This window comes from Crocodylus siamensis, chromosome 11, assembly GCF_052110815.1.
Source record: "Crocodylus siamensis isolate JL-2025a chromosome 11, ASM5211081v1, whole genome shotgun sequence".
NCBI classification, from domain to species: domain Eukaryota; kingdom Metazoa; phylum Chordata; order Crocodylia; family Crocodylidae; genus Crocodylus; species Crocodylus siamensis.
The window spans coordinates 44212359-44237570 of record NC_143405.1 but is presented as its reverse complement, the minus strand read 5'-3'; the positions used below and the strand labels follow the sequence as shown (position 1 = coordinate 44237570).

At 41.3% G+C, this 25212-nt stretch overlaps 1 protein-coding gene across 1 annotated transcript in view; it reads left to right on the top strand.

Moving 5' to 3' along the window:
- The window catches only part of ERC2 (ELKS/RAB6-interacting/CAST family member 2), a 1102519-nt gene that overhangs the window by 798407 nt on the left and 278900 nt on the right, over positions 1-25212 (top strand). Inside the window, exon 14 of the mRNA XM_090022087.1 lies at positions 4897-5044. Coding sequence (XP_089878213.1) covers positions 4897-5044 — 148 coding nt within the window. The remainder of the gene's footprint in view (positions 1-4896; positions 5045-25212) is intronic.

Genomic DNA, 25212 nt, shown 5'->3' with positions numbered 1-25212 from the left:
TTACCCCAGGAGATGCACACTGCCATGTTGTGCCTCCCACTGCCGGGCAGGCAGGGGAATCATGGTGTGGCCAATGTGCTGCTCCCAGGCCAAAGGCAGCAGGGCTCAGAACCCCAGCCCACAGCAGGTGGCCCACTTCTGTCCTGTGCACAAATATAGGGGGCACATGCCCCCCCATTCCTGCCCTGGGGGTGCACTCAGCAGCAGGAAGCCATGCCCCCTTGCACCCCTGGATGAAGCCACCCATGGTTCTATGACCTTCTGGAGAACTTCTGGAGGGACTGGACATATTTAAATCAGCTGGTCCAGAAGATCTCCACCCCAGAGTGCTGAGGGAATTAGCTGAGGTCATTGCGGGACCCCTGGCATGGCTTTATGAGCACTCGTGGTGCTCTGGTGTGGTGCCAGAGGACTGGAAGAGGGCCAACATGGTTCCCATCTTCAAAAAAGGGAGGAAGGAGGACCTAGGAAACTATAGGCCAGTTAGTCTTACCTCGATTGTGGGTAAGCTTTTTGTGAGAATTATCCTGGTACATGTCCGTGAGGGGCCAACGGGGGAGCTTATGCTTAGGGACAACCAACACGGGTTCATTGAGGCAGGTCCTGTCAGACCAACCTGGTGGCCTTCTATGACCAGGTCACAAAATCCTTAGATGCAGGGGTAGCAGTGGACATAGTCTTTCTGGACTTTCGGAAGGCCTTTGACACTGTCTCTCACCCCATTCTCATTAAAAAAACTGGGGGACTGTGGTGTCACCACCTACACAGTCAGATGGGTCACAAATTGGCTGGAGGGCCGCACCCCGAGAGTGGTGGTGGATGGGTCATTCTCACCCTGGAGGGATGTGGGCAGTGGGGTTCCACAGGGCTCGGTCCTCGGGCCCACACTGTTCAACATCTTCATCAGTGACTTGGATGAGGGGATAAAAAGCGCCCTGTTCAAATTTGCTGATGACACTAAGATGCGGAGGATGTGGGCATGCTAGATGGGAGGAACAGGCCCGGAGGCTGCCATGATGGTGGTGGAATGGAGCCCAGGCACAGGTTCCAAAACCACGTGTGCAATTGATGTGTTGAAAATATTAGTGCAAGAACCAATTAAAATGTTAATCACACATGTTAAACAGTGATTAATAACCGTAGTCCATATCTTTTACACTCTTCTTCACCAGCTACGTTGGCAGCAACGACCATCTTCCTCCAGCAGAGAGGGCACCCATTCAACAGACAGAGATCCTTATTGTTTTAAGTAGTCAGAAATAAGTAATCAAAATGTATCTTGGGTAGAAAATACTGCCCAACCCTAATGAAAATCCAGTTAAATGCTATTGAAATGTATTCCCTGGGATTCTTACTGTGTAACACTATTCAGATTATCCATGTTCTGTTTCTTGTATTCCTACAGTACAGTGAAAAGTACTGATAGACTTCCTAAACCTTCAGGCAGCTGGTTTTTTGCCTTCTCAATTTGATGACCCTTTATTCAAAGAAAAAAATTATAGCACTTCTACATTTGCTATATAAATAGGAATTAAAAAATCTAACAAGAATGATGATAAGCCTATATAATTTATTTGTGTGTATGTTTTGACAGGTTGACAGAGGGTAATTGACATTGAAATATGCAGGGAAAAGGGGAGTGAGATATTCTTTATTTTAGATTTAATGATATTTTCAGCACCTCACAACCCTCTGGTTGCAGTCCATAACCCTCTGGAGGGTCTCATCCAGCTGGTTGAGAAAAACTGGTAAGGCTCAATGAAGTGGGGTGTGTGTTGGATTGTACAGACCAGAGAGCAGACTGTTTCCAAACTTACTTGGGCTGTTCTTTTTAAGGTTTTTTATTTCTCATCATACTTGTCCACTTTTGGAGAGTAGTGCTGTTGTACATTATCACAAACCCTCTGAGTTATGATCGCAAGTGCACATGGCATTTTTTTCACACGTTGAAAAATAAAAATGAATTTGAGTAAATGTAAATATCAGATGTTTGGATTTAACCAAATCTGTCCTTATTTGTGCCTGTGCTTGCTCTCAATTGTGTTTTAGTCTTAATATTCAAGGACTATAATATAATTTTAAATTCTGGAGGAGAAATGAAGGATTCAATATAGCAATTGAATTTGGTATCCGTAAAATTTAATGAAACATTTTCTCTTAAAGTTGACCTACAATTATATCTAATTTCCATAGTTTTCCTTGTGTCTCCCCACAATTATTTTAGACACTGTCCTTTTCCTTTACAGCAGTGTTAAACATTTTATTACACATAATAAAAGAATAAAATATGATACAACAACTGACAGTTTGAAATCCAATAGGTAGCAAATATTTAAATTGAAACCTACTGTAGAAAAAGCAGCAATATTTATGCACTATAATTTTTCAATTGCTTTTAACTTTTAAATTACATTCCCAAGGAAATCTGGGATACACCCCAAAGAAATCTGGGATACATCCTCCTATTGTGTATTTGACCTGAGCTTTGGTATGTTTCTCTTCTGAACATTCTGTAAATATATGTGACCACACATCCTCCAAATAGTTATAAGCTGTACCTCCTACATAAATACAAGATATAGAACTTTAATACAGCCAGATTTATAATAATGACATGGAACCATTTGACCTAAAAATTGTATTTGACAATTCATCTTTAGATAACAAACAAGTGAATTCTTAATTCTTTTGTTCCAGTATAGTTCAGTTAATATATTGATATGTCTTCTATTATCTATACCCAATGAGGAAATACTATGATTAGAGTTTATTTGTAATAATTACAACATAAGGCAACTTTTTGAATTTGAAATGACCTGAGAACAAAGTTGTCCTTAAATGAGTGTTCAAGGTATTAATAAATGGTTACTCATTAGAAATTAAAGAAATAGGAATATTTCCAAAAATGCTTTTCATTTAAATAAACCATTGGAGCACTATAAAATATTTGAACTATTTTTGTTAATAATTTTAATTGAATTGAATTGATTTTAATTATTTAAATAAATGAGAATCATGAAATATTATGAAACGACCTATGAAGGAATTAAGCCATTCAGATTTCATGTGAGTATATTTGGTGTATTTAGCTTCAGGTTAAGAATGTTTTCTATAGTTTCACAATATGCTATTTCTGTGCCTATAAAGATGCAGACAGCTTTTTCCTGATATTTTCTGTCAGATTCGTTATTACTAACAAAGCTACTTCCATGGGCAGTGTATCTTTTTGACACAGAGAAGTGAGAAATGTTACCTGTAGAAGGTTGAAAATGGAGGCTGAATTTTTTTCTTTATTGTTTGAGTGACTGGTAAAGCAACCAAACAGGAGGAGGTCTTATTAGACTATATTGTGCATGTACATGTTCTGTTTAGAACAGGACAAGAAGACCAGCTGCTTATAGTGGCAAATCAGTTATTTCTGTCCCTGTGTACATAATGCCTGAGTTTTTAAAGGAAAAATACAGGCATTAGATACATTAAAATAAGCATATTTAGATACAATTTACACATTAAGACTTGATGCACCGTTCTTTGTATTCGTAACGGTCAAGTGAAGAAATGCAGATACACAGTACCTTTGCATACTATCTTTATAATGAAAAATAGTCATTTTAAAGTATTCTTTTTTACTGATATATATTTTTTTATTTAAACAAAGAGTAAATATGGCATCCAGTTAAAGACCATTGATAGGTTTTTTTAAGGAGTATGATTATAATGAAGGAGGCAGAATAATAAATGAGACCATTTAACTGTATGAATAAAATGCAAGTGTTTATCTAAAATTAATCCATGTCTCATAACTTGGAGAGCAGAATAAATGGGTTGTTTTTCTTTGGCTCCATCAGAAATATTGTCTTCCAAATATTTACATTAATGCATTAGAAACTTTAAAGAGTGAAATAGCTTTTTTTGACATCTTTCCTGGTCAGCACAGGGACTATGAGAATTTCAGCCTTTTAGCTCACCTTAAGTGTATAAAGTTTATGAACCAATTTCATATAATGATTAACAGTTGGTGCTTACATTTAATGTACAGCTTATTTCTCCATCCTTATTTTTTCATGTTTGATCTTATATACTTCTAGGAGAAAGCATAGACTGTAAAATGTTCTGTTCTAAAAGCTTCTCATTATTATTAATATTATTGTCTCTCTTATTGGAAACATTTCTATTTATTATTAATCAAACATGGCTATGGCTATGGGACTGGTTATAGAAGTGTAACAGAGAGTTAGACCTTCAGTTCTATATTTTACTTTTTGCACTTAAAAAAATCACCGTTGTATTATAGTCTTCAGAAATATCAGATTAGATCCTTGTAGCCGCTGATAGCTTATGCAAGTTTCAGAGCAGCATCAGCTGCAATTTGCTTCAGTAGGATTAGATGTCTAAGAAGCCGGTGGAGAAGATCTATCACTGAGATCAAGGCATTATTTTCCTGGAACTTTACTCTTATTACTGAAATTGTATGTAATAGAAAAGCATGGCTCCTTAGTGGCACACCAAATAGTGATAAATCTATAGGAAAACTTTGAGATAATTGGAGGAAAGATATCATTTGTATTGTGAAACTTTTAAGATATTTTACTTTTGTGTGTTAGATATTTCTAAATATTTAAAAATGATAATGTAAAATTCAATCTAAAACAGATTTTACTAGATTATTTTTTAAAAACTGCACTAGGATAATGTGATGCAATGACACCACTGCATGCCACGTTCAATATTTAGATCCAGAGACAGCCATTAGATTTTGTTGATTTAATTAGTTTCATGATTTTCTGACAGCTGACAAAATTTGCCGCGAGCATAAATGAACACAAGAAATATTCCTTAGATGTTTTTGTGATGGGTTTAATGAGAGCAATAATACTTTTCTTTTTTTACCATCAGACAGGAAGCTCTACTTGCTGCAATCAGTGAAAAAGATGCAAACATTGCCTTGCTTGAACTGTCTGCTTCAAAGAAAAAGAAGACTCAAGAGGAAGTAATGGCTCTAAAACGAGAGAAAGACAGATTAGTGCACCAGTTAAAACAGCAGGTGGGAAAATGTTCATTTTAATTCTTCTGTTGGAGCTGGCACTTGGCATTTAGTTTCATTTTCTCTATTTTATGCTAACCTCATATTGAAAAGCTGTCAAGCGAAGTCTGCCTTTTGACAGTAGCTGAGAAAGGTATTGTAAGTGTTGCCGTACTGTTACATTAAGGCTGTTAAGTATTAACTCGTGTTTGTTTCATTCATACTTGTTGGGGCTAGGTACAGACATTCAAAAAGCCTGAGCAGAATCTGTTTCAAATATGCAGATTTTGGTAAGCGGTGTAGTTTAGATCAGTAGCAGACAGAACACACCCTTGGTGGGAGGGGCAAATCTTAGATTAGGTCCTGCCATTTTTAAACCAGTTTATGTATGCCGAAATTCTGTTCTGTTATGGGTAAAGACAGGTTTCTGATCACTTATATCAGTAAAAGTGTAATGTCTGTACCTGGCCTGGGTTGTTCTTCTTCCACATACCTGCCACAGTCCAACACAGCCAAAAGCAGACGTACTATGCAATTAAAGCAAGATTAAAACCCATTTGTTGACTCCTTGTAGTCTTTGTTTAGTTATATGTATGTTTGCCGCAAAACAGTGGCTTGTTCAGAAGGTTCCAGATTTTCTGAGAGGTTACCTGTAATTCGTAAGTGTGATTAAAACCTCACCAATTTTTAAATAACTGCTATCTTCATTATTATAAATCAGTAGAAGTCTCTAAGAGAAGAGTTTTTGGTTACATGCTCTGGAACAAGTTTTACCACAAGAAATAGTACTTCAATTTCATTTTTTTTCTGTTTTCATATTGATAAAAATTACTATGGTAAACTGCATACAGTGCATATGGATATCTTTTATGGCTAACTGAAGTTATTTCATCATGTGAAAACATAACTGTATACTGACTGCTGCCTCTGTTTTAAAGTTCTGATAGTCATTGCTCACACAGGTACTGTAAGCTTAGTGAAAATCAAGAGAGGAAAGGATGTTCTGATAACCTAGACGGTGAAGATCTGTGTTGTGTGTCATATCAGTGTACTGTCAAACACCTTCCTTCCTTTAATAATGTGAGAAGAGATGAGAAAGAGGTTTTCCAAACTCAGCTAGTAGTGTTATATCTGATGTTTTCCTTTGTGTGGCAGTGTCATCATTGAGTTCTACGAGTTCTACTTGAAGAGCAGGAAAATCTCGCATCACGCTAGTCTCAGCCCTTCAAAGTAACCAATCTCCTCTCAGGCAATGGGCCATTTTACAAATGAGCATGTCATGTTAATACTATATAAGGGTGTACCACATAGCCAATGTTATGATTCTTCATTCTGAGTCATACATTGCATAATGTAGATTTTCATTCACTCGGCAACAGAAAGCTAAGGAAAAGCCTTGCTTCTGAGCTAAATTCCCGATAGTTCTGACCATAGGGAATTTAGCTTTTTCCTACAGGTCGACAGAAATACGAAACAGCCCCCAAGCATGACAATATCATCCATTTTTGCTGCCTATCTCATAGCAGACATTGCTGCCAAGTACCTGAGCTCCAGCCATAATGTACATGTGCTACAGGTCAATCAGCTGTTTAGGAGACATTTCACACACATACCATGTGCCTACTAGCAATGTGTACATTTTTACCTTCTTATTGTATTGATGTACCTTCTCATGTCTTGTTCCCAGAATTATCTACACTGCAACTGTGCAGCATGGATTCAAGCTATGGTAGTTTTCTTTCTTGCCTTTTGGAAGATGATAGCAAGTATTATGTCTTGTCATTTTGGACAATTCCTTTCTTCCTTTCTCCATCATCTTCCTAGTGTGAAGAGTAAAATATTGAAATAATAGAGCATCTTGCTGTACTCCAACATATGTCCTCTAGATACTCTGTTATTTACTGTGAAAAGGTGTGCAAACATCCACTCACTCTGCCTCAGGATAGGAACAGATAGCAAGAAGAAAGTTGTTAGGGAGGTGTTATTTAGGGTAATTTAAATTAAAAATTTAACCAAGTACAGTCAGACCCTGAGTTACGTGGAGGGTTCCTGAAAAACACCGTGTAAGTTGAAACAGTGTATCTCGAGGCATTAAGTCAATGGAAAACACGGGGATAGGGACCTGGGACCAAGATTTGACAACATCATTTCATAATAAAAGGATATTTAAAAACAAAATAATGGAATTAATAGCTTTATTAAAACTTTTACTTCTGGCTATGTGATCATATAGAGACAAAGCTTCAGCCTTAATTGCCATGCCGTCAACAACTGCTCTTTTTGTATTGGTCATTTCATTGATCTGAAGATTAAGGACTTTCTCAACCTTATCTAAATGAGGAATTCTATTCACCAGCAACACTCTTGAACTCACAGGGGTTGTCGTTTTCACAGTCTCTAATTTTTTGCTCACTTTTTTTAATGGCACACACAGTCAATTCACTTTAACTGTATTGGCGAGCAATTGACACAGCACTATTGCCTTCTCTTAATTTATCAAGGATTTCTGTTTTCTGGGTGAGGGTGATCGACTTACATGCTCTTTTGGGCACAACATCAAAGGCTTTCTTGGATGCCATTTTTACAAATATTCAGGGGTTAATGTAACCAAAAATGATGGACAATCTTGGAGAAGACAACAAGTGATGCTAATGTTATGTAAGCAAACTCCAAACTAACAACCGCTCTCCCACAAACAGTGTAAACATGAAGCTGAAACATGGTCATATTATATAAAGCGTGTATATGTGAATCAGTGTAACTCAAGACCGTGTAACTGGGAGTCTGACTGTACTCTATTGTACTTAATTATTTATAGTAATAACAAGCCTTAATGCCAGATATAGTAATGCATTAAAGTGATGCTGAGATAAATCCTCTTCATTAGCCTGGACATCATAGGAGAAAAGACAAGAAATAAAGGATGTGGTTTAACTAGGCCACAGCTTTATCCCATCTAGGAGCTATATGACAGTAAATTATCCAGGGCAGATCATCCTTCGTGCTTGAATCTATGCTACCTGAGGGAGGACTGTGGTCAGCCCCCACTTCTCCCCATACCAGCATTGTTGCTTGATACCATGACCCCATCCTCATGCAAGGATTTAGAGATGAGAAATAGGGTGCTTCCACATAGTACCAGATATAAGGGGCCCCAATTATGTTTCTAACCTTCTTTAAGAGATAACTTTTTCTAACTGGCTTCTAATTCCATTTTATCAGGGAAAGTGACTCCCTAATAAGTCATTTTCTGCATTGGATACTTGCCACATTGCACTAATGAAAATTTTACAACTTTGCTTCCACAATGGGTCCCTGGGTTGTTAAGAGGAATGTAAAAAAGTCTACCTTGCTGTGGTTTGTCTAACAATGAGGGGAAAGTTTCTTTGTAGTCCCTAAAAGATGATTTAGGGATGCATCTATACCATCCTCAGAATTCCCAAAGAATGTTGCTTTTTGAAATTCCTTACTCAATAATGCCAAACCTGGAAACAAGGCAGTTAACTAACCCTAAAGGCTCCTCTACCACTGGTCTTGATACCTCTGTGTCCAGCTTGCTTCTGAGAGGTAGCAGGGCTTTTTCAGGGTGGCCTTTAAAAAAGAATATCTGATTTATAATGATTCTAAAATGTGAATTCAAATTAAATTTTTGTTTTCTACAAAACATTTTTAGGAAAAGGGGAAATCATATGATATGCCTAATGACAGGCAACTCCAAAACTACCAACAAAGATTTTTGAACTGGGAGACAGGAAGTCCACAAAGAATGAATAGTAGGACTGTAATCTCTACACTTCCAAACCGGGATCAAATGGTTAGGTACCCCTTGGCTTGTTTGCACTCTCTCTCTAGGCAGAATTACTAGGGGAGTGGATTCTAACTTTTTTCATTACCAGTGTATCTAGGGAGATCTCACCTCTACCAGTAGGACTCCTCAGTGGAAGGTGTACTGCTTTCTTTCCATTTCAAACAGATTTCAGGAGGATATTCTAGCCTTCTGAATGAAGGCAGAGAAGGTCATAGAGGGTCATTTACTGGGCAGACCTCATAAGATTTAGGTATCTCCTAGGATTCATTAAAAAAGTATAGATACTTATCTAGTTGGAACATCCAAACATTTGCAAATTCACTTATCACTACTGAAAACATTTTAAAGCAAGATACGGTGGCTCCCACAGGGCACACTGATGTAGGCATCAAAGGTCTGTGTCATATTTCAGGAGATGTGGCACTGTGTGCAGTAGATTTTTGTTACTATGTTTTAATGGTTCAAGAGGTCAATTCTATTAAATGCATTGGAGTAACCCAAAGTACCTAGGTTTCTCAGAGAGTTTTATTGTGATTGGATTAAAGCCAAAAAAACAGATCCTATCAGAGTGCTGTAATTCATAACAGACTTAGACTCGGATTGAATTGCCTAAATGCAAATGTATCTGGGTTTACCACAGACACAGTGATAAATGGCTCTAATCACTCTGGTAGACTCCTAAAGCATCCTGGTGTATTTGTACTTCAACTGGAAGCAGATTGGTTTTCCACAAACTTCCGTAAGTTAGTTTCAAAGAATATTAAAGTTATACCACAAACTGATGGAAGCATTGAAATTCCCATGTGAGGAAGAAGAGTATCACGTTTTTCAATAACTAGATGTAACACACCACCACCTAAACAACTTACTTAATAGGCCCCATTGTGCCTCAAATGCCACGTAATATATTTCCACCTCAAGAATGAGCTTTCTCCCTTTTGTCAGTCTGACATAGCCCTAGTGCTATTTTGTGACTTATTTTCTGTATAAATTGTTTAATATGTAGTGAAGTGAATTCTTATTAAAAATGTGAAGAAAAACATTTTCACTTCCCATATATAACAGTGTGCCTGACAGTTTAGTCAAATGCTCCTTTTCCTTTTTGTCAGTTTCAGTTTCACTGTTATAACCTATTTTTGTGCATTTGCAATGCTTAAAAATGCATATTTACTATTATTTTAAGAATGTACAATTTAACACACATACACAACTTAAAATGTGTACTTTCTGTTTGCCAGTATATAACATTTTCAAACAAAAGAACTTCTCCCTTCCCCAGTCCCGCACCCCACTGGAAAAATGCCTTGAGGAATCACAGCAGATAATTGTATATGAAAAAACTTATGGGAAGTTACACAAACCCCCCAAGGTACATGTATAGTCATACTAACAACACAAAATAGGTGAGAATTAAGTTTTTAAGGCCCTCTTTAATATCTGTTCTAGTAAAGATTCATTGACAAAGTAATTTATCTAGGATTGTGGGGTTTTTTTGTTCTGACTAGTTTTTTACAACCCTCTAAATTTGAGTTCAGTTTAAAGGCAGGGAAAGAAGTACCTACATGAATTTGGCTTCCTCTATAACCTGCTGTCAAAAAAATAAGTAACTCTGAGATCTCAGCTTGAATTGGCAAGTAGAAAAGCATTGTAAATTGAGGAAACTTTCTTTTGAAAACATTAAGACAATACAAGCAAAACTCTCCAAACCTGTTTTAACACACTTGCTTTTTAGCTTATAACCATGCTTTGAAATAAAATGAGAAAATATTACTTACACTGTGCAAGAAAAATAGCCATATTTTATTTTTAAATAATCTACTTGAGCTCATCATCTTTTAAAAAACATTGATAAATGTACTGATTTTTCACTACATGGCAGTGGCAAAGCAAATCAAAATATAGGAATCTAAACTGAAAGAGAATAAAACAAGTAGAATATTTACATATGAAAAATACGTTCAATGCATATTTCACATTTTGCTTTCTCTTTAAACATTTAGGGCTACATTATGATTTTAGAGTCAAATCTGTGACTGGGTTTATGTATCTGATTAGTCATAGCACATTGGTCCTGGAGGCTTGGTGCTTCCAACTGTACTGATGCACTGCTTAAGGCAGCAGGAATTGCTACACATGTACAAAAATTATAGCATTTCCTGGTACTAAGCCATGCATGGAAGAGTTTGGCCAGAACACCAAGCCTCCTAGATATGCTTCTTATGAGGTATGCAATAGCAGTTTGTACTCTAAGAACACAAGCAACACTTTAAATTACCAAAACAGACTGCTTATTTAAATGAATGAAATTGTTGCAGTCTGTTTTGAAGCTATAGACTTTCTTTTATTTGAAGACATAGAAATAGTTGGTTAAGTGCAAAATACTATTTATGTGCGTGGTGCATAAACTTGGCATAAAAATGTTTCAGATGTATAAGTTACTCTCTTTAAATGTACAGTGGATTTCTAATAGGGGTGTGCGAAATGGGCCATATTCAATTTGGATTTGGTCCGAATCAGGGGACAGTGATTCAGTTTGTTGATTTGGATAACTGTCCCGATTTGATTCAGCTGAATCCGAATCTGAAGATTCGATGCTGATTCAGAGAATCAGCGATTTAGCTATAGACACAGCTTTGAATGGTTTTTCTACATACCTTGAGGTACCAGGTGCAGCTCATGAATGATGAGATGCTGGGGTGGATGGCATATCCCACAGGAGTTCAGCACACCCCCCCCCCATGCTCGACAGCAGACCTAGAAGTAGACTGGAAGTACTTCCAATCTACTTCCGGGTCTGCCGTTGAGTCTGTGAGGGACCTCCCTTGGTTATCCAGCTCAGCGATTGGTGGGGAGGGGGGGGGGACCCTGGGTGCCCTCCCAGACCCAGGAGGCACCAGTGACTGAGCTGTCCAAATTATTGAATCTCTCCAAATCAATTTGGAGGGTTCCAATTTGATTTGGAGAAATTAAAGAGTCTCTTGTTTCAATTTGGATTTGGATATTTGGCTGCCGAATTGAGCCGAATCTCTGCTAAATCAGATGAGCAACTGAAGCTTTGCACAGTCCTAATTTCTAAGTTGCAAAAAGTGCATTTATTCTTAAACCAGTCAGAGTTCATACAGCCCTCTCCTCTCTGTGTTGATCTGGTCTCCTGAGGATGTTATTTAATGTTTCTGTACCACAAGTTGTCTCCTGCAAAAAGGGGATAATAATAATATTCACCTTTGTGGTGTTCTTTGAGATGTTTGAATGAAAGATGCCACTCTATAGGTACAAAGAATTATTTATATAGGTTGTTTTTATATAAACATTATAAACATGTTTTGTTTGAAGGCTTAGCTCAGTGATGTGTAGTAAAACACAAATATATGAACAGTTAGGGACATGTTGACTGTTTGAATTTATATATCAAATACATATATATTTGTTAGTCTTAAATTTTCTGGGCTAGACTTAAAAGGCACCTATACATATGCCTGACACGTGCTCAAATGCATTAATCAAGTCTGCTGGCCTGTTCCAATTAGAATGCTCCAGTAGCCTCAGTGTCATGTGTATTCAGCATTCCCCCCCCCATTTCCAAATGGCAGCAGGAGGATTTTAACTAAAGCTTGTTGAATCAGCTTTAGTAAAAGCACCATTTTGAAGTGCAGGATGCTGAATACAAAATACACTGTGAGAATTTTAATTAGAGCAACTCTTGAAAGCCACTCAGATTCAAACTAGGGCTGTCCGAGGCTTTGGGCTGTGTTTCAGATCCGGAGAAGCTTTGGATGCTGAAGCATCCAAAGCAGCATGTCTGGACTGAAGCACTGCTTTTGTTAGGCTTTCCAAAGTGCTTTGGAAAACTTTGGAGCTGCTTCGGAGATCCGGTCATAGGGTATAATGGGGAATCAATAAAATATCTATACCTTTGTTGTTTTTTGTCTGATTTGGATGAAACCTGCAGGAGTGATAGCCTCTGGTGAGAGCATGAAGCCTGCCCTGTTTCAGGAAGATCAGTGCAGGGGTTCTGGGGGAACTGCACCCCAAATTCTTGAAAGAAATCTTGTCTATGTGTTACAATACAGGGGGGTGAAAACTGCAGGGATGAGGCTACAAAGCCTGCCAAGTTTCAAGGTGATAGGTGCAGGGATTTGGTGGGAACCGCACCCCAAATTCTTGAAAGCAAAACTCATATCATGTGTATGTGTTACAACACAGTGGGGTGAAAGCTGTGGGGGTGGTAACCCCTGATGAGGCCACAGAACCTGCCATGTTTCAAAATCAGTGCAGGGGTTGGGGGGAACTGCACCTCAAGCTGCTGACAGGCAAAACTCATGTCACAGATGACCCTGTGTGTGTTTAGGCATCGCAGGATGAAAACTTCAGGGGTGATGGTCCCTGCTCAGGCCACAAAGCCTGCCAGATGTCAAGGACATAAGTGCAGGGGTTTGGGGGAAACTGCATCTCAAGCTATGGACAAGCAAAACTTATGACATGGGTGACACTGTGTGTGTTAAGGTGCAGCAGGATGAAAGATGCAGGGGTGGTAGCCCCTGCTATGGTCATGAAGCCTGCCAGCTATCGAGGAGAAAGGTGTGTGTGGGGGGGAGGTTCTGGGGCCCTGCAACCCTAGCTGCTGACAGGCAAAACTCGTGTCATGGGTGCTTGTGCAACTGTGTCTGTCTTGGAGAACGGGGCGGGGAGGAAGGGGATGGACTACTGCAGGCCTGGCTGCAAAGCTACTGTGTTGCCAGTTACCAATAAATCATGATTCACTCAGGGACCAGCTCAATACACAGGACCTAGCTAATGTAACCAGTTAATTAGCAACAATTAACACCTACAAAACCACAGACTAAGGAGAGGAAAGAATCAATACAGACAATCAACTGCCCCAAGACAGACACAGTCAGTTGCACAAGCACCCATGTCACAAGTTTTGTCTTTCAGCAGCTAGGGGGGCAGGGTCCCAGAACCCCCCTGCGCCTATCTCCTTGACAGCTGGCAGGCTTCGTGGCCTCAGCAGAGGCAACCATCCCTGTAGCTTTCACCCTGTTGCGCCTTAACACACAGAGGGTCACCCATGTTATGAGTTTTGCTTGTCCGCATCTTGAGGTGCAATTCCCCCCAAACCCCTGCACTGATCTCCTTGAAGCTTGGCAGGTTTTGTGGCCTCAGCAAGCCCCACCACCCCTGAAGTTTTCAACCTACTGTGCCTTAACATACACAGGTTTATCTATGTCATGAGTTTTGCCTCTCAGCAGCTTGAGCTGCAGTTCCCCCCAAACCTCTGCACCGATCTTCTTGAAAGTTGGCAGGCTTCATGCTCTTAGCAGATTCTATCACTGCTGCACATTTCATCCAAATCAGACAAAAAACAACAAAGTTATAGATATTTCATTGATTCCCCATTATATCCTATGGCTGGCTCTCTGAGGCAGCTCCAAAGCTTTGGAGCCACTTCAGCCAGATCAAAGTGGGAACCCGGTCTGGAGCACCAGATCAGATCCCTGGCATCTGAAGCAGCCAGATCCAAAGCTGGATTGAATAGCTGCCGACTTGCACAGGCCTAATTAACAACCCCCCACCCCAGGAATTTTTCAGAAAGACATTATTGAAGTCACCACTATAACTGTGGTTGACTGATTGCATAACATTTCTCATCATCCTTGCCAAGATCTCTTTTGAGAATACTGTCAGTGAAATCTGCACAATGATGCAATACTTCATGAAATAATTAGTCTAAAGACCATTATTAAAGAATTTCAAGGGATTTTGTTAAGAACAGAAGACACTGTTGTGTTACTGATTTATCCTGATCTTAGATACTATGAGTAAATTTCCCAGTTGCCTCTCTTCAGTTTTGGGATGCAGAGCCAAAAATATAGGTGGAATTGGCCAAAATGTGAGGTCTTCCAAATCCTTGAGAGCATTTTATTTTTCTTCTCAAAACATGAAATTAGAAACCTCTCGAACATTTTCAAGACTGCAGGTGCACAGAATAGCCTGGCCAGAGGCAAAGCTGGTGTTTAGCAGTGTTCTCTAATCTATTGGTTCACTACTCCTTATTTCAGCACATGAATATATTGCTAATGAAACAAACACTAGGAGAACAAATAAAGGAACTTATAAAATCTTATATAACCACAGTTCTCAACAAATTAACCTCTGCAATGTTTCCTCTTTCAAGCAATACATTAATAACCACTGAAATATTGACAACAAATGCTTTTACCAACAACAGAGAAAAACAGAATTGAAAGCAGTGTGTTTCATTATGTATACAAGTTAAGCACATAAAACTTGCATTAAAAATGATATATAAGGGTGTGAAATCTAGCACTCAAAAGTCTCAACATTGCAAAAGTTATTTTTTTTTCTATAAAAAGATTTTTTATAGAAATGTAATCTGTGATTATTATAATTATCCACAGATCTTTATTACAGATTGACTTGGTATGTTGTTGAACCCGAATGTTCATAGTTGTTCATCAGGGGCTGGAAAGGAAATAAATCCATATACCAGAAAGTTAATTTATTTTTAATGTGATGCAATTCTCATTTTAAATATACTAAACTTCTGTGAATACTACCCAGTTCTTCTTAAATTATTATAACTTTGTAACAGAGGTGCATACCCTTTTAAGGGCTAAGGTCCCAAGACCTTGCTGAGAATTGGTTGAATGTTTCCTAGAAAGAGCTAATGCTCACAACAGAGAGCTGAGCTCATGCAGTATGCCCTGAAGCAGGGGAGGAGGCTGGCAGGGATGGAGTCTCAGGCTGGTCATTCAGGGTAGGCAGAGACACTGTTTTGTTTAATGTTTTGCCTGAATTTTGTTGAAGAACAAAAAATGCCCTGAAAGAGACATGAGTGTGGTAGTGAGCTGTTCTTGAACTAGGGAAACAGGCCAGCTGCCTTACACATAAATAAGCCACCATTTACAAACATATCCATGGAAACAAACAGACACACTAATTTTTTTCCCCACAAATCCAGGAAGTTCAACATTAAAGTTGATACCCTAAAAAACGTGGTGTGGAGATTTTAATCAAGCAGTTATTCTCTGTTTCAGTGGGCATATCTACATTAAATGACTGTGCAGTACCCGCCCACTGGTCATTTACAACCCTACTGCACAGTAGTGGTGGTGTCATGGTTAGTGCACATCACTATGGCAATGTAGCTCATCACTACGCTGACGTAGCATTTTGGGTAGATGTGCCCCCTGGAAATTATATTGCTCAATTTTGTTCCCACCAGTCAGTGGGATTTTTGCCATTGCTTTCATTTACTCAGAACAACATGAGTCTCAAAAATAAGCAAAAGATGGTACAGCCTATACTATGGCCCATAATTATATATACATCTGAGACATTTACATTGCCAAAGCACATTGCTGATAATTTAAAAAACAAACAAACAAACAAAGGCAGTTCAGCCAGTCTCCTCAATAGCAGGCCTACCACTTCGTATGTAATAAATGAATGTGGAAATTGGTATTTGTGGATAGATTGATTGTCTGGCAATATGGCAATATGACTGTCAAATGCAGTGTTCTTATGTGCACACTCAGCTTCCCTTGAAGTCCTGACGGACTTAAAAATACATACAATTTGTTAGAAAAAGTATTGCTTCAAATATCAGATCTACTGTTATGTGAAGCAATATTCAGTTGCACTCTGTAGCCAAATGCAGGAATGGTATAAAGTATGAATCCTATGAGAATGAGAGAGTAGAAGGGAAGCTGCAGAGAGCCAATTCTCTGTGTAGCCCATTCTAGAAAGCTCTGAGTACTTATGGGGAAGGAATATGCACACATATGTGGGCAATTAATGTTGCCTGGTAAATCTAGTCACTCCAGATGAGGTATTTTGTAACAGGGCTGTGTTGGAAGAATACTGGCTGCGGCTACTCAGACCTCCACATAGTCTCCCCAGGAACCTTAAAAGGTTTTTTTTAATGGTTTCAAAGGAATAATACCAGCTGGCACACCAGTTTGGTTATTGTACCTCTTTTCTCTTCTCAGGTCTGTTCAGACTTGCATTAGATGAAATGAAGTTTTTGCAGATTTTTTTTGTTTGTTTTACCAGATGTTCCAGTGGGATGATATTTTTGTGCTTGGCATACAAATGTATGATAGCTGGGTTTGTAGGCACTGGGTGTGTCTACACGTCATCATATGGTGATGTTGCTATGGCACTGTGCTTTACTACTTCCTTTTGGAAGTACTAAAGCATGGTGCAGTATGGGCGGGTACTGAGCTATGTGCACAGCGCACGGTAAGATTTTACAGCTATGTCACCATAGTGGCATGCTATACTGGGGAGCATGTCACTACAGCAATGTCACTGGTGTTCATGTGTAGGCACGTGATCGCTACATTACTGTAGCATGTTGTATGGCAACATAGCATGTCACTATGTTGCCATAGGGTGACGTGTAGCTGTTCCCACTGTGTACCTGATACAGTGTCTGAGCACATTCTTTCTAGATGTCACCTCCATTAAAACTGATTCCCTTTCTACTAGTCAGAGTTCTCATTCTGGAGTGACTTAAATTTATACTAAATTTTAGCTACAGGCTTCCTATAGCTGCAGCAGTCACAGTTAACTTTGTTCCAACGAGTAGGCATAAATTCAGCATGATTTTATATCGTGTCATGTGATACAGCATGCAATATAGACAAGACAACATAAACTTGGAAACCTCTAAAATTGTGAGACTACAAGACCCAAAAGGAAATCATAATTATTGGGCTGTTTTCTGTTTTATTTGTTCAGATGTAGACCTCTTAATATATAGTGCTTTATAGAAACTATACATTAAGAGGTTTCTATAAAGCACTATACATTAAGAGGTCTACATCTCTTGTAACTTTTGGTCTGGGTGGCTTGTTGGATAGGAAAAACTGTTTCAAGTGAAAATGGCAAAAAACCTGTACTACATCTGAAAAAGAATGATAAATTTAATTAAAATATATTTTTTCTCCTTGAGACAATTAGTGGACTGTAAATGGAGAAATTAATACAGCTCTACTATTTTTATGATGATAAAGCTAAATAAAAAAGCTGTACTTAGCTAGCAACTACTTGGTATCAGCCACAGGGCTAAGAACTAACAATTCAAAGAATATTTTAAATTAATTGTGTCTCAAATCTACCTATGCTCTTTATACATTAAATTTTAATATGCTTTTCTTTTATGATGCAAAATGGTTGCTTCTTCCAATTGGAGCTGGTTATAGGCAATGTTTTTTCATAAAACAAGCCAAGTATAGTATTGTGATTCTCTCTGTTTTCTCTTTCCCACCTGTTCTATTCTAAGAGGTAGGGTCGAAGTTGATAATATCTCTTTTCTCTATAGTGTCTTGCACACAAGGGAAGAAAACCAGTAATTTCCACCTGAGTTATATTTTTATATGCTGCAAGTAAGAGAGTAGGACCCAGTGAGGGAACAGAGGAAATTTAAAACAAAGCATACACTGGGGAGACTTTCCAAGGGCAAAAGACAATTGGTGCTATTAGCCATACAATTTCTTATTATAGGTCTTATTTTGCTACTGTAGTTTCTGATTCATGTCTGTTTTTAAATAATTATTATGGGGAATTATTATTTTAATGAGTTACTTCCTGTCACTGTTCAGAAAAAGAGGGAGAGACAGAGAGAGAAAGATGTACCATCTTATATTGCTTGTCTGCATTTAGTAGGACCTGGCCTGAAATGTCCTCAGGCAACTTCTGTTTCAGAGCTTTAATTATGCTTTTTAACCCACTTCTTTGTGTCTATGTTCTTACATACTTCTATGTAATTACCAAGTTTAGTAGTGGGACCCAGACAAATACTTTTAGCATGACTTTAGCCTGTACATTACGGAGTATGCTGTATTATTGCAAGATATTTCCTGCACTTCAAACCATGCTGTTAATTCACAGCACTTAAAAAGGTTTAGAAAACACAAGCTCCAAAAGTGGTGACCACAACAGAAAAAGTCAGATGGACCATGTTCAAATCAACATAACTTTATTCAATCACAAGTGTCATGAAAGTTGAAATTTGGCTTTAGTACTTCAGATAAGTGTCTGCTTGGCACTTGGAACTGCTGTCTGTCTCAATCTGCCAAGTGTCTAATATTCCAGCTGGTGTTTGTGAAAGGGCTATTAACCTTCTGCATTTGAAAGAGAAAGACTTATTATGCACTCCAACTTCTCTCAAGATCAGTAAGTCACATTTTGTAGTACTGCATAGTGACAGGTGTCATGGGTGTTAATACAAATTAAATAGTGCTTTAATTTAAAAAGAATTGAAATATATGCAAAGCTTTTCTGCCACTGTTCAATGTTTTAAATGATCAGATCAAAAGCTCTGACAGGGTCCCCATGAAAAAGGCTACCTTCCACTCACTGTTTCTTACAATCTTGAATGGGCAGATCGTTCCCATCCACTATTTTTTTTTTCTATTTTTTTTTTCTATTCTCTCTTGGCTGCTACCAGGCACTTTATCTAGTATGTACATCACATTGCGCTCTATCTCACAAGATACTTTGGCTTAATCTTCAAAATAACAATTAACTGTATGAAAATATTCCATAAGGCATTTTGGGAGTCTGCTGTTCTTTCTTTCTTTCAAAATGGCTGCTGACAGGTGTGTTCGCTTAGAGCTCTGAAAGCTTCTCTATGTTTTGTGAGTCTTTCTCTTTCTCTTTTCCCACCCCCAGACAGTCTGACCCCTTTCTCACTGTAGTCCACCACTTTTCATTAATTTTTCCTGCCTTTCCCCCCCTTTTCTCAGCCCTTTCTCCTGCAGTAACCCTCTCCCCCTCTCCTCCCTCAGGTTGTATTTTGTTTCCTCTCCTCACTGCAGCTGCTCTGCTGCTTATTATCTTCCCTTCCCTTCCCTTCCCTGCTACATCCCTAACCTTTCTCCCCTCCTCTGGTATGTGTTTGTTTGTTTGTTTTCCAGCTGCTTTGTTCCCTGCCAGCAGAGGGCTGCCCATCCCTCACCCCTTTGGTTCCTTGCAGGTTTAAACCTGTTTCTGCTGGAATAGCTGAAGGCAGCTCCCAGTGGTTCACTGCTGGGACTTCACCCACTTTGGACCGGAGCTTTTGTCTCTGGCTTCATGCCCCTCCCTCCATTGGAGTGGAGGAGTGTGCTGCTGCTGTGGTGGTGCTTAAAGGCTGCAAACGTGTCCTGTATGCTGCCTAGGTGAGTTCAGTCCCTATCATCTTCCTCAGCTCCCCTGCTTTAGTGCATGAGGTTGTGGTAGCAGGTGTATCTGTCAGGGGTGTTTTTTGACTTGCAACGCCCCTAGACACACCAGCTGTTCATGTGGTAGCTTCGAACGTGCCTCCATTTCTCTCAGACGAAGAGCTCACTAATGCCTGCACCCTTATGGCATGGTTACAGGGCCAGTCCTTAGACTGCTGCTTGGCAGCAAAGTCCCTGACCTCTGGCATGTCCTATCCTTTAAATGCAGGTGTTAATGCTTCTCAACAGGGAGGATTGGAGTTTGCCCTGTCCATGTCCTTCCTGAGTGATGGCCAGTGTTACAAGGTCTACCTCACCACTGGGGACACCTCGTGTTTTTGCTGTGGTAGCAGGTCCCATCTGGTTACTGAGTGCCCGAAGAAGAAACCGGCCATGGTGGAGCCACCTGCAACTGCACAGTATGGTGGCTTACCTGCCTCTGGTGTGGCAGCCCTGTTGGGTGGTGAGGAAGGGCCTTCCTCCCAATTGCTCCCCATTTCATTGGAGTCAGCTAGCTCTGGTGGAGGACCCAGCCCCCCCTTTCCTCCCCCCTCAGCAGAGGATTTAGCCCCTCCTGCTGGGAAGGGCAAGTAAAAGAAAACAAGGGGTCTTTTCAAAAGGCCTCATCATCCCCTCAAGACCTCCCCACCACTTCGAAGGCAACTGAGATTAGTGAGCAGGGCCTCTCCTCTCTGCCTGCCTGATTGGCATCCCACCAGACCCTGCAGTGCTCAGGTGTGACCTGGGGATAGAGTAGGTGGTGGGGGAGCCTGGTAGCCCTCCCTCCACCTCTCAGCTCTTTGAGCCCGATGCCCCACTTGGCCCTTGCCACATAGGATACACTGCTTGGTGTGGTGCTGTGCTGCCTGGCTCCTGTGGCTGAAGAGAGTTGGCACAGGGTTCCTCCAGCCATAATAAAGACTCCTGGTTGGGGGGACTCTGGTGCTTCCTCATAGCTGACACCTAAGTGATCCTCAATGCACAAGCTAATTCTGTTCCATCTCAGAGGAAAGGCAGCAAGAGGGCACAGCAGCCCCCCTGGCTCTCCAGGGATCTAGCAGACCTCCTGAGGCTAAAAAGAAAGGCCTACAAAGGATCGAGGATGGGATTCATCTCCAAGGAGAATTATTCTGCACTAGTCTGGTCCTGCATGGAGCAAACCAGGAAAGACAAGGCTGCAACTGAACTCCAACTAGCTTCAAGCATCAAGGACAATAAAAAGTCCTTTTTCAGATATGTGGGGAGCCAGAGGAAAAGCAAGGGCAACATTGGACCCCTGCTGAACCAGATGAAGCAAATGATAACTGATGCCCAGGAAAAAAACAACCTATTAAATGGGTACTTTGTGTCAGTCTTTCATCAGTCCCATGGGATGCCCATGCCCGCTATGGGACAGGGAGGTCCAGGTGAGGGAGATCCCCTGCCCTCCATTAATGCTGAACTCGTGAAGGAACACCTTGAGAGGCTGGATACCTTCAAGTCAGCTGGCCCTGACAATCTACACCCCAGCTTACTCAAGGAGCTGGCGAGCATCATAGCCCAGCCTCTGGCACGAATCTTTGAGACCTCCTGGCACTCTGGTGTAGTGCCCAAAGACTGGAAGAAGGCCAATGTGGTGCCTATCTTCAAGAAAGTGTGGAAAGTGGATCTGGCTAATTATAGGCCCATCAGCCTGACTTCTATCCCAGGGAAGATCTTAGAAAAGTTTATTAAAAAGGCTATCCTTAACGGACTGGCCAAAGCCAACATCCTGAGGGATAGCCAGCATGGGTTTGTTGCGGGTAGGTCTTGCTTGACCAATCTCATTTCCTTTTATGACCAGGTGACCTATCACCTGGATAAGGGAGAAGAGATTGATGTCATATATCTTTACCAAAACAAAGCCTTCGATCTGGTATCCCATAATCACCTCTTGACGAAACCGCCCAATTGTGGCCTTGGGTCCACCACGATCCGCTGGCTGGGAAATTTGCTCCATGGTCGGACCCAGAGGGTAGTAATTGATGGAAATCAATCATCATGGTGTCCTGTGACCAGTGGGATCCCCCTAGGCTCTGTCTTTGGACCCATATTGTTCAACATCTTCATTAATGATGTGGAGATTGGAGTCAGAAGCGGACTGGCCAAGTTTGCTGATGACACCAAACTTTGGGGCAAAGTATCCACACCAGAGGACAGGCAGGTGATCCAGGCTGACCTGGACAAGCTCAGCAAATGGGCGGATGAGAATCTGATGGTGTTTAACACCGAAAAATGCAAGGTTCTCCACCTTGGGAGGAAAAACGTGCAGCATCCTTATAGGCTCGGCAGTGCTACGCTGGCTAGCACTATGGAAGAAAGAGACTTGGTGGCCATCATGACCACAAGATGAACATGAGCCTGCAATGCAATGCTGCGGCTAGTAAAGTGACCAAAATGCTGGCTTGCATCCATAGATGCTTCTCAAGCAAATCCCGGGACGTCATTCTCCCCTTGTACTCGGCCTTGCTGAGGCTGCAGCTGGAGTACTGTATCCAATTTTGGGCCCCACAATTCAAAAAGGATGTGGAGAAGCCTGAGAGAGTCCAGAGGAGAGCCACGTGCATGATCAGAGGTCAGGAAAACAGACCTTACGATGACAGGCTGAGAACCATGGGGCTCTTTAGCCTGGAAAAGCACAGGCTCAGGGGTGATATGATGGCCACCTATAAATTTATCAGGGGTGACGACCAGTATCTGGGGAAATGTTTGTTCACCAGAGCGCCCCAAGGGATGAAAAGGTCAAACAGTCATAAACTACTGCAAGACTGTTTCAGGCTGGACGTAAGGAAGAATTTCTTTACTGTCTGAGCCCCCAAGGTCTGGAACAGCCTTCCATCGGAGGTGGTTCAAGCACCTACATTGAACACCTTCAAGAGCAAATTGGATGCTTATCTTGCAAGATAAGATAAGCTTATCTTGCAAGATAAGCCCACCCCAGCTGACTCCTTGCCCTTTGGGTAGGGGGCTGGACTCGATGATCTTCTGAGGTCCCTTCCAGCCCTAATATCTATGAAATCTATGATACGGAGGTTGGATGCTCGGGGAGCCGTAAGTGACTCCAGGAGCAAGAGTGCCTAGGTGAGGAGAAAGTGCCCCCCCCACAAGAGATCAGGGACTGATATCCCCCCTCAGTACCCCTCAGAGGATCTTGCTATCACAGGGCTTGATTCTGAGAGTCCTGGTGTGGGGGTGAGTGCCCCCCTGGGGCTCGACGTCTCTCATTGCTTGATGTGTACAGCTCTGCTTCATCAGGGTTGGATTTTGATTCTGCCTCTGAGGACAAGTTGACAGAAGTCCTGTCTCAGGAGGTGGTGTCCCCCATTTCAGCTAAGGTGCCCCCCTCCACAGGGAGTGTCCCCTCCCCAGAGGCAGAACCTGTTCCTGCTTCTGAGGAGCCTCCCTGTGTTGGTTACTCTATTGAATGCCTTATTGGCTTTCTTGACCCGATCAAGCACCACCAGAGGGTTGCACAGCATATACATAAATGGTTCCCAGAACCTGAGACATTTGTGGTGTCTGCTAAGGCCACAGCAATGATGCTGCACTCCATTGCAGGGATGCAGTGTTATAGTTTTCACCTAAGCAAGCTTATGGGCAATGTTGGATGCTTGCTGTGAGCAGCACGAGCTGGTGAGCTGTAGGCCTGGTTTTTTTTCCCTGTCCTGTATACTTGCTTCTCTCTGCTGTTTCTCTCTGTTCCCTTGGCTTTGCCTGTCCCCCTTTCTACACCCTTCATGCATGGGTGACACAACCTTTTGTTCACTCAGTGCCAGCGGCTGCAGAGATCCTGTGAAGTGGATGGCACTCTCTGATGTCTTGCACCAGAAAAAGCTGTACATCACCTTTCTGCAAGAAACTCATACTAATGCAGATAGTGAAGCTGACTAGCATGCTGCCTTGGAAGGAGCCATGGCACCTCTCTCAGCACACGAGTTGTGATCCTCTTGTCACCGCAGCTGATACCTGACCCAATGGTAACCCAAGAGGTTGTCCGTGGCCACCTGCTAACTGCTTGCATCATGTTAGCACAACTTTACCTCCTCCTAATTAACATCTATGCGCCCACTGCCAGGCAAGAATGGACAGCTTCCTTGAGACCCTGGCTGACTTTCTGAGGAGTGCAGTGGATGGTGATGACCTTCTGGGAAAGGACTTTAATTGCATGGTCAATAAAGGGCATGAACAGGATGGGCCAGAACGCTATCCTTAGCCTGGCAGCTTTGGAGGCAGGGCACCTCACTGATATCTGGCACCATTTCCATGCTGATGCAAGGCAGTACACTTGGATAAAGGCAGCTGCTGGTGGGATTGCCATGGTATGCCTTGACCGCTTGTCGTCACCACACATTGCCTGCTAGTCCTGCATGGCAGCTGTATTATTCCATCTGGACTCTCAGATCACAGTCTTATTTGCTGTGAGCTGAGTCTCCTTGACAGAGCATGTCTCTGGGGACCCTCATGGTGTTTTAATACCAGCTTGCTGCAAGATACTCACTCCTGTGAATGTTTGCCTATTTCTGGTGAATATGGGAGACTGTGAGAATCTCCTTTTCTCCCTGGAAGCAATGAAAGGATGTGGAGAAGGCACAGATCAGAGCTTTCTGTCAGCAATACACACAGCTGGCAACAAGTGAGCTCCACCGCCATATCCAGGGGTTGGAGGATGATGTAGCAAAGCTAACAGTGGCCCTAGTGATGCTGATAGAGACACAGGAGCCTTAAGCTTCAGAAGAACCACCTGAAGGAGCTGGCAGAGGGTGCTAGTCCGAGGCACAAGGATTCGTGCCCACTGCTCAGAGCTACTAGAGGCTGATACTCCTATCCAGTCCTTTTTCTGTAATCTTCTATCAGGACTTGTTAGCAGCTGAACCTCTCTGCCCAGAGTCCACTAAATGCTTACACGATAGCCTCCCCAAGCTGTGCCCAATCATGGCTGATATACCTGAGCGTGAGCTGTCCCTGGAGGAACTCATGATTGTAGTGAGGAGCCTCACTATGGGCAAAGCTCCAGGGCTCGATGGGTTGCCTGCTGAGTTTTGTAAGGCCTTCTGGCCCCTACCTTGGCCCCTGCCTCTTGTGTGTGTTTCATGAGAGCCTCACTGATAAAATCCTGCCTGTCAGCTGTTGCC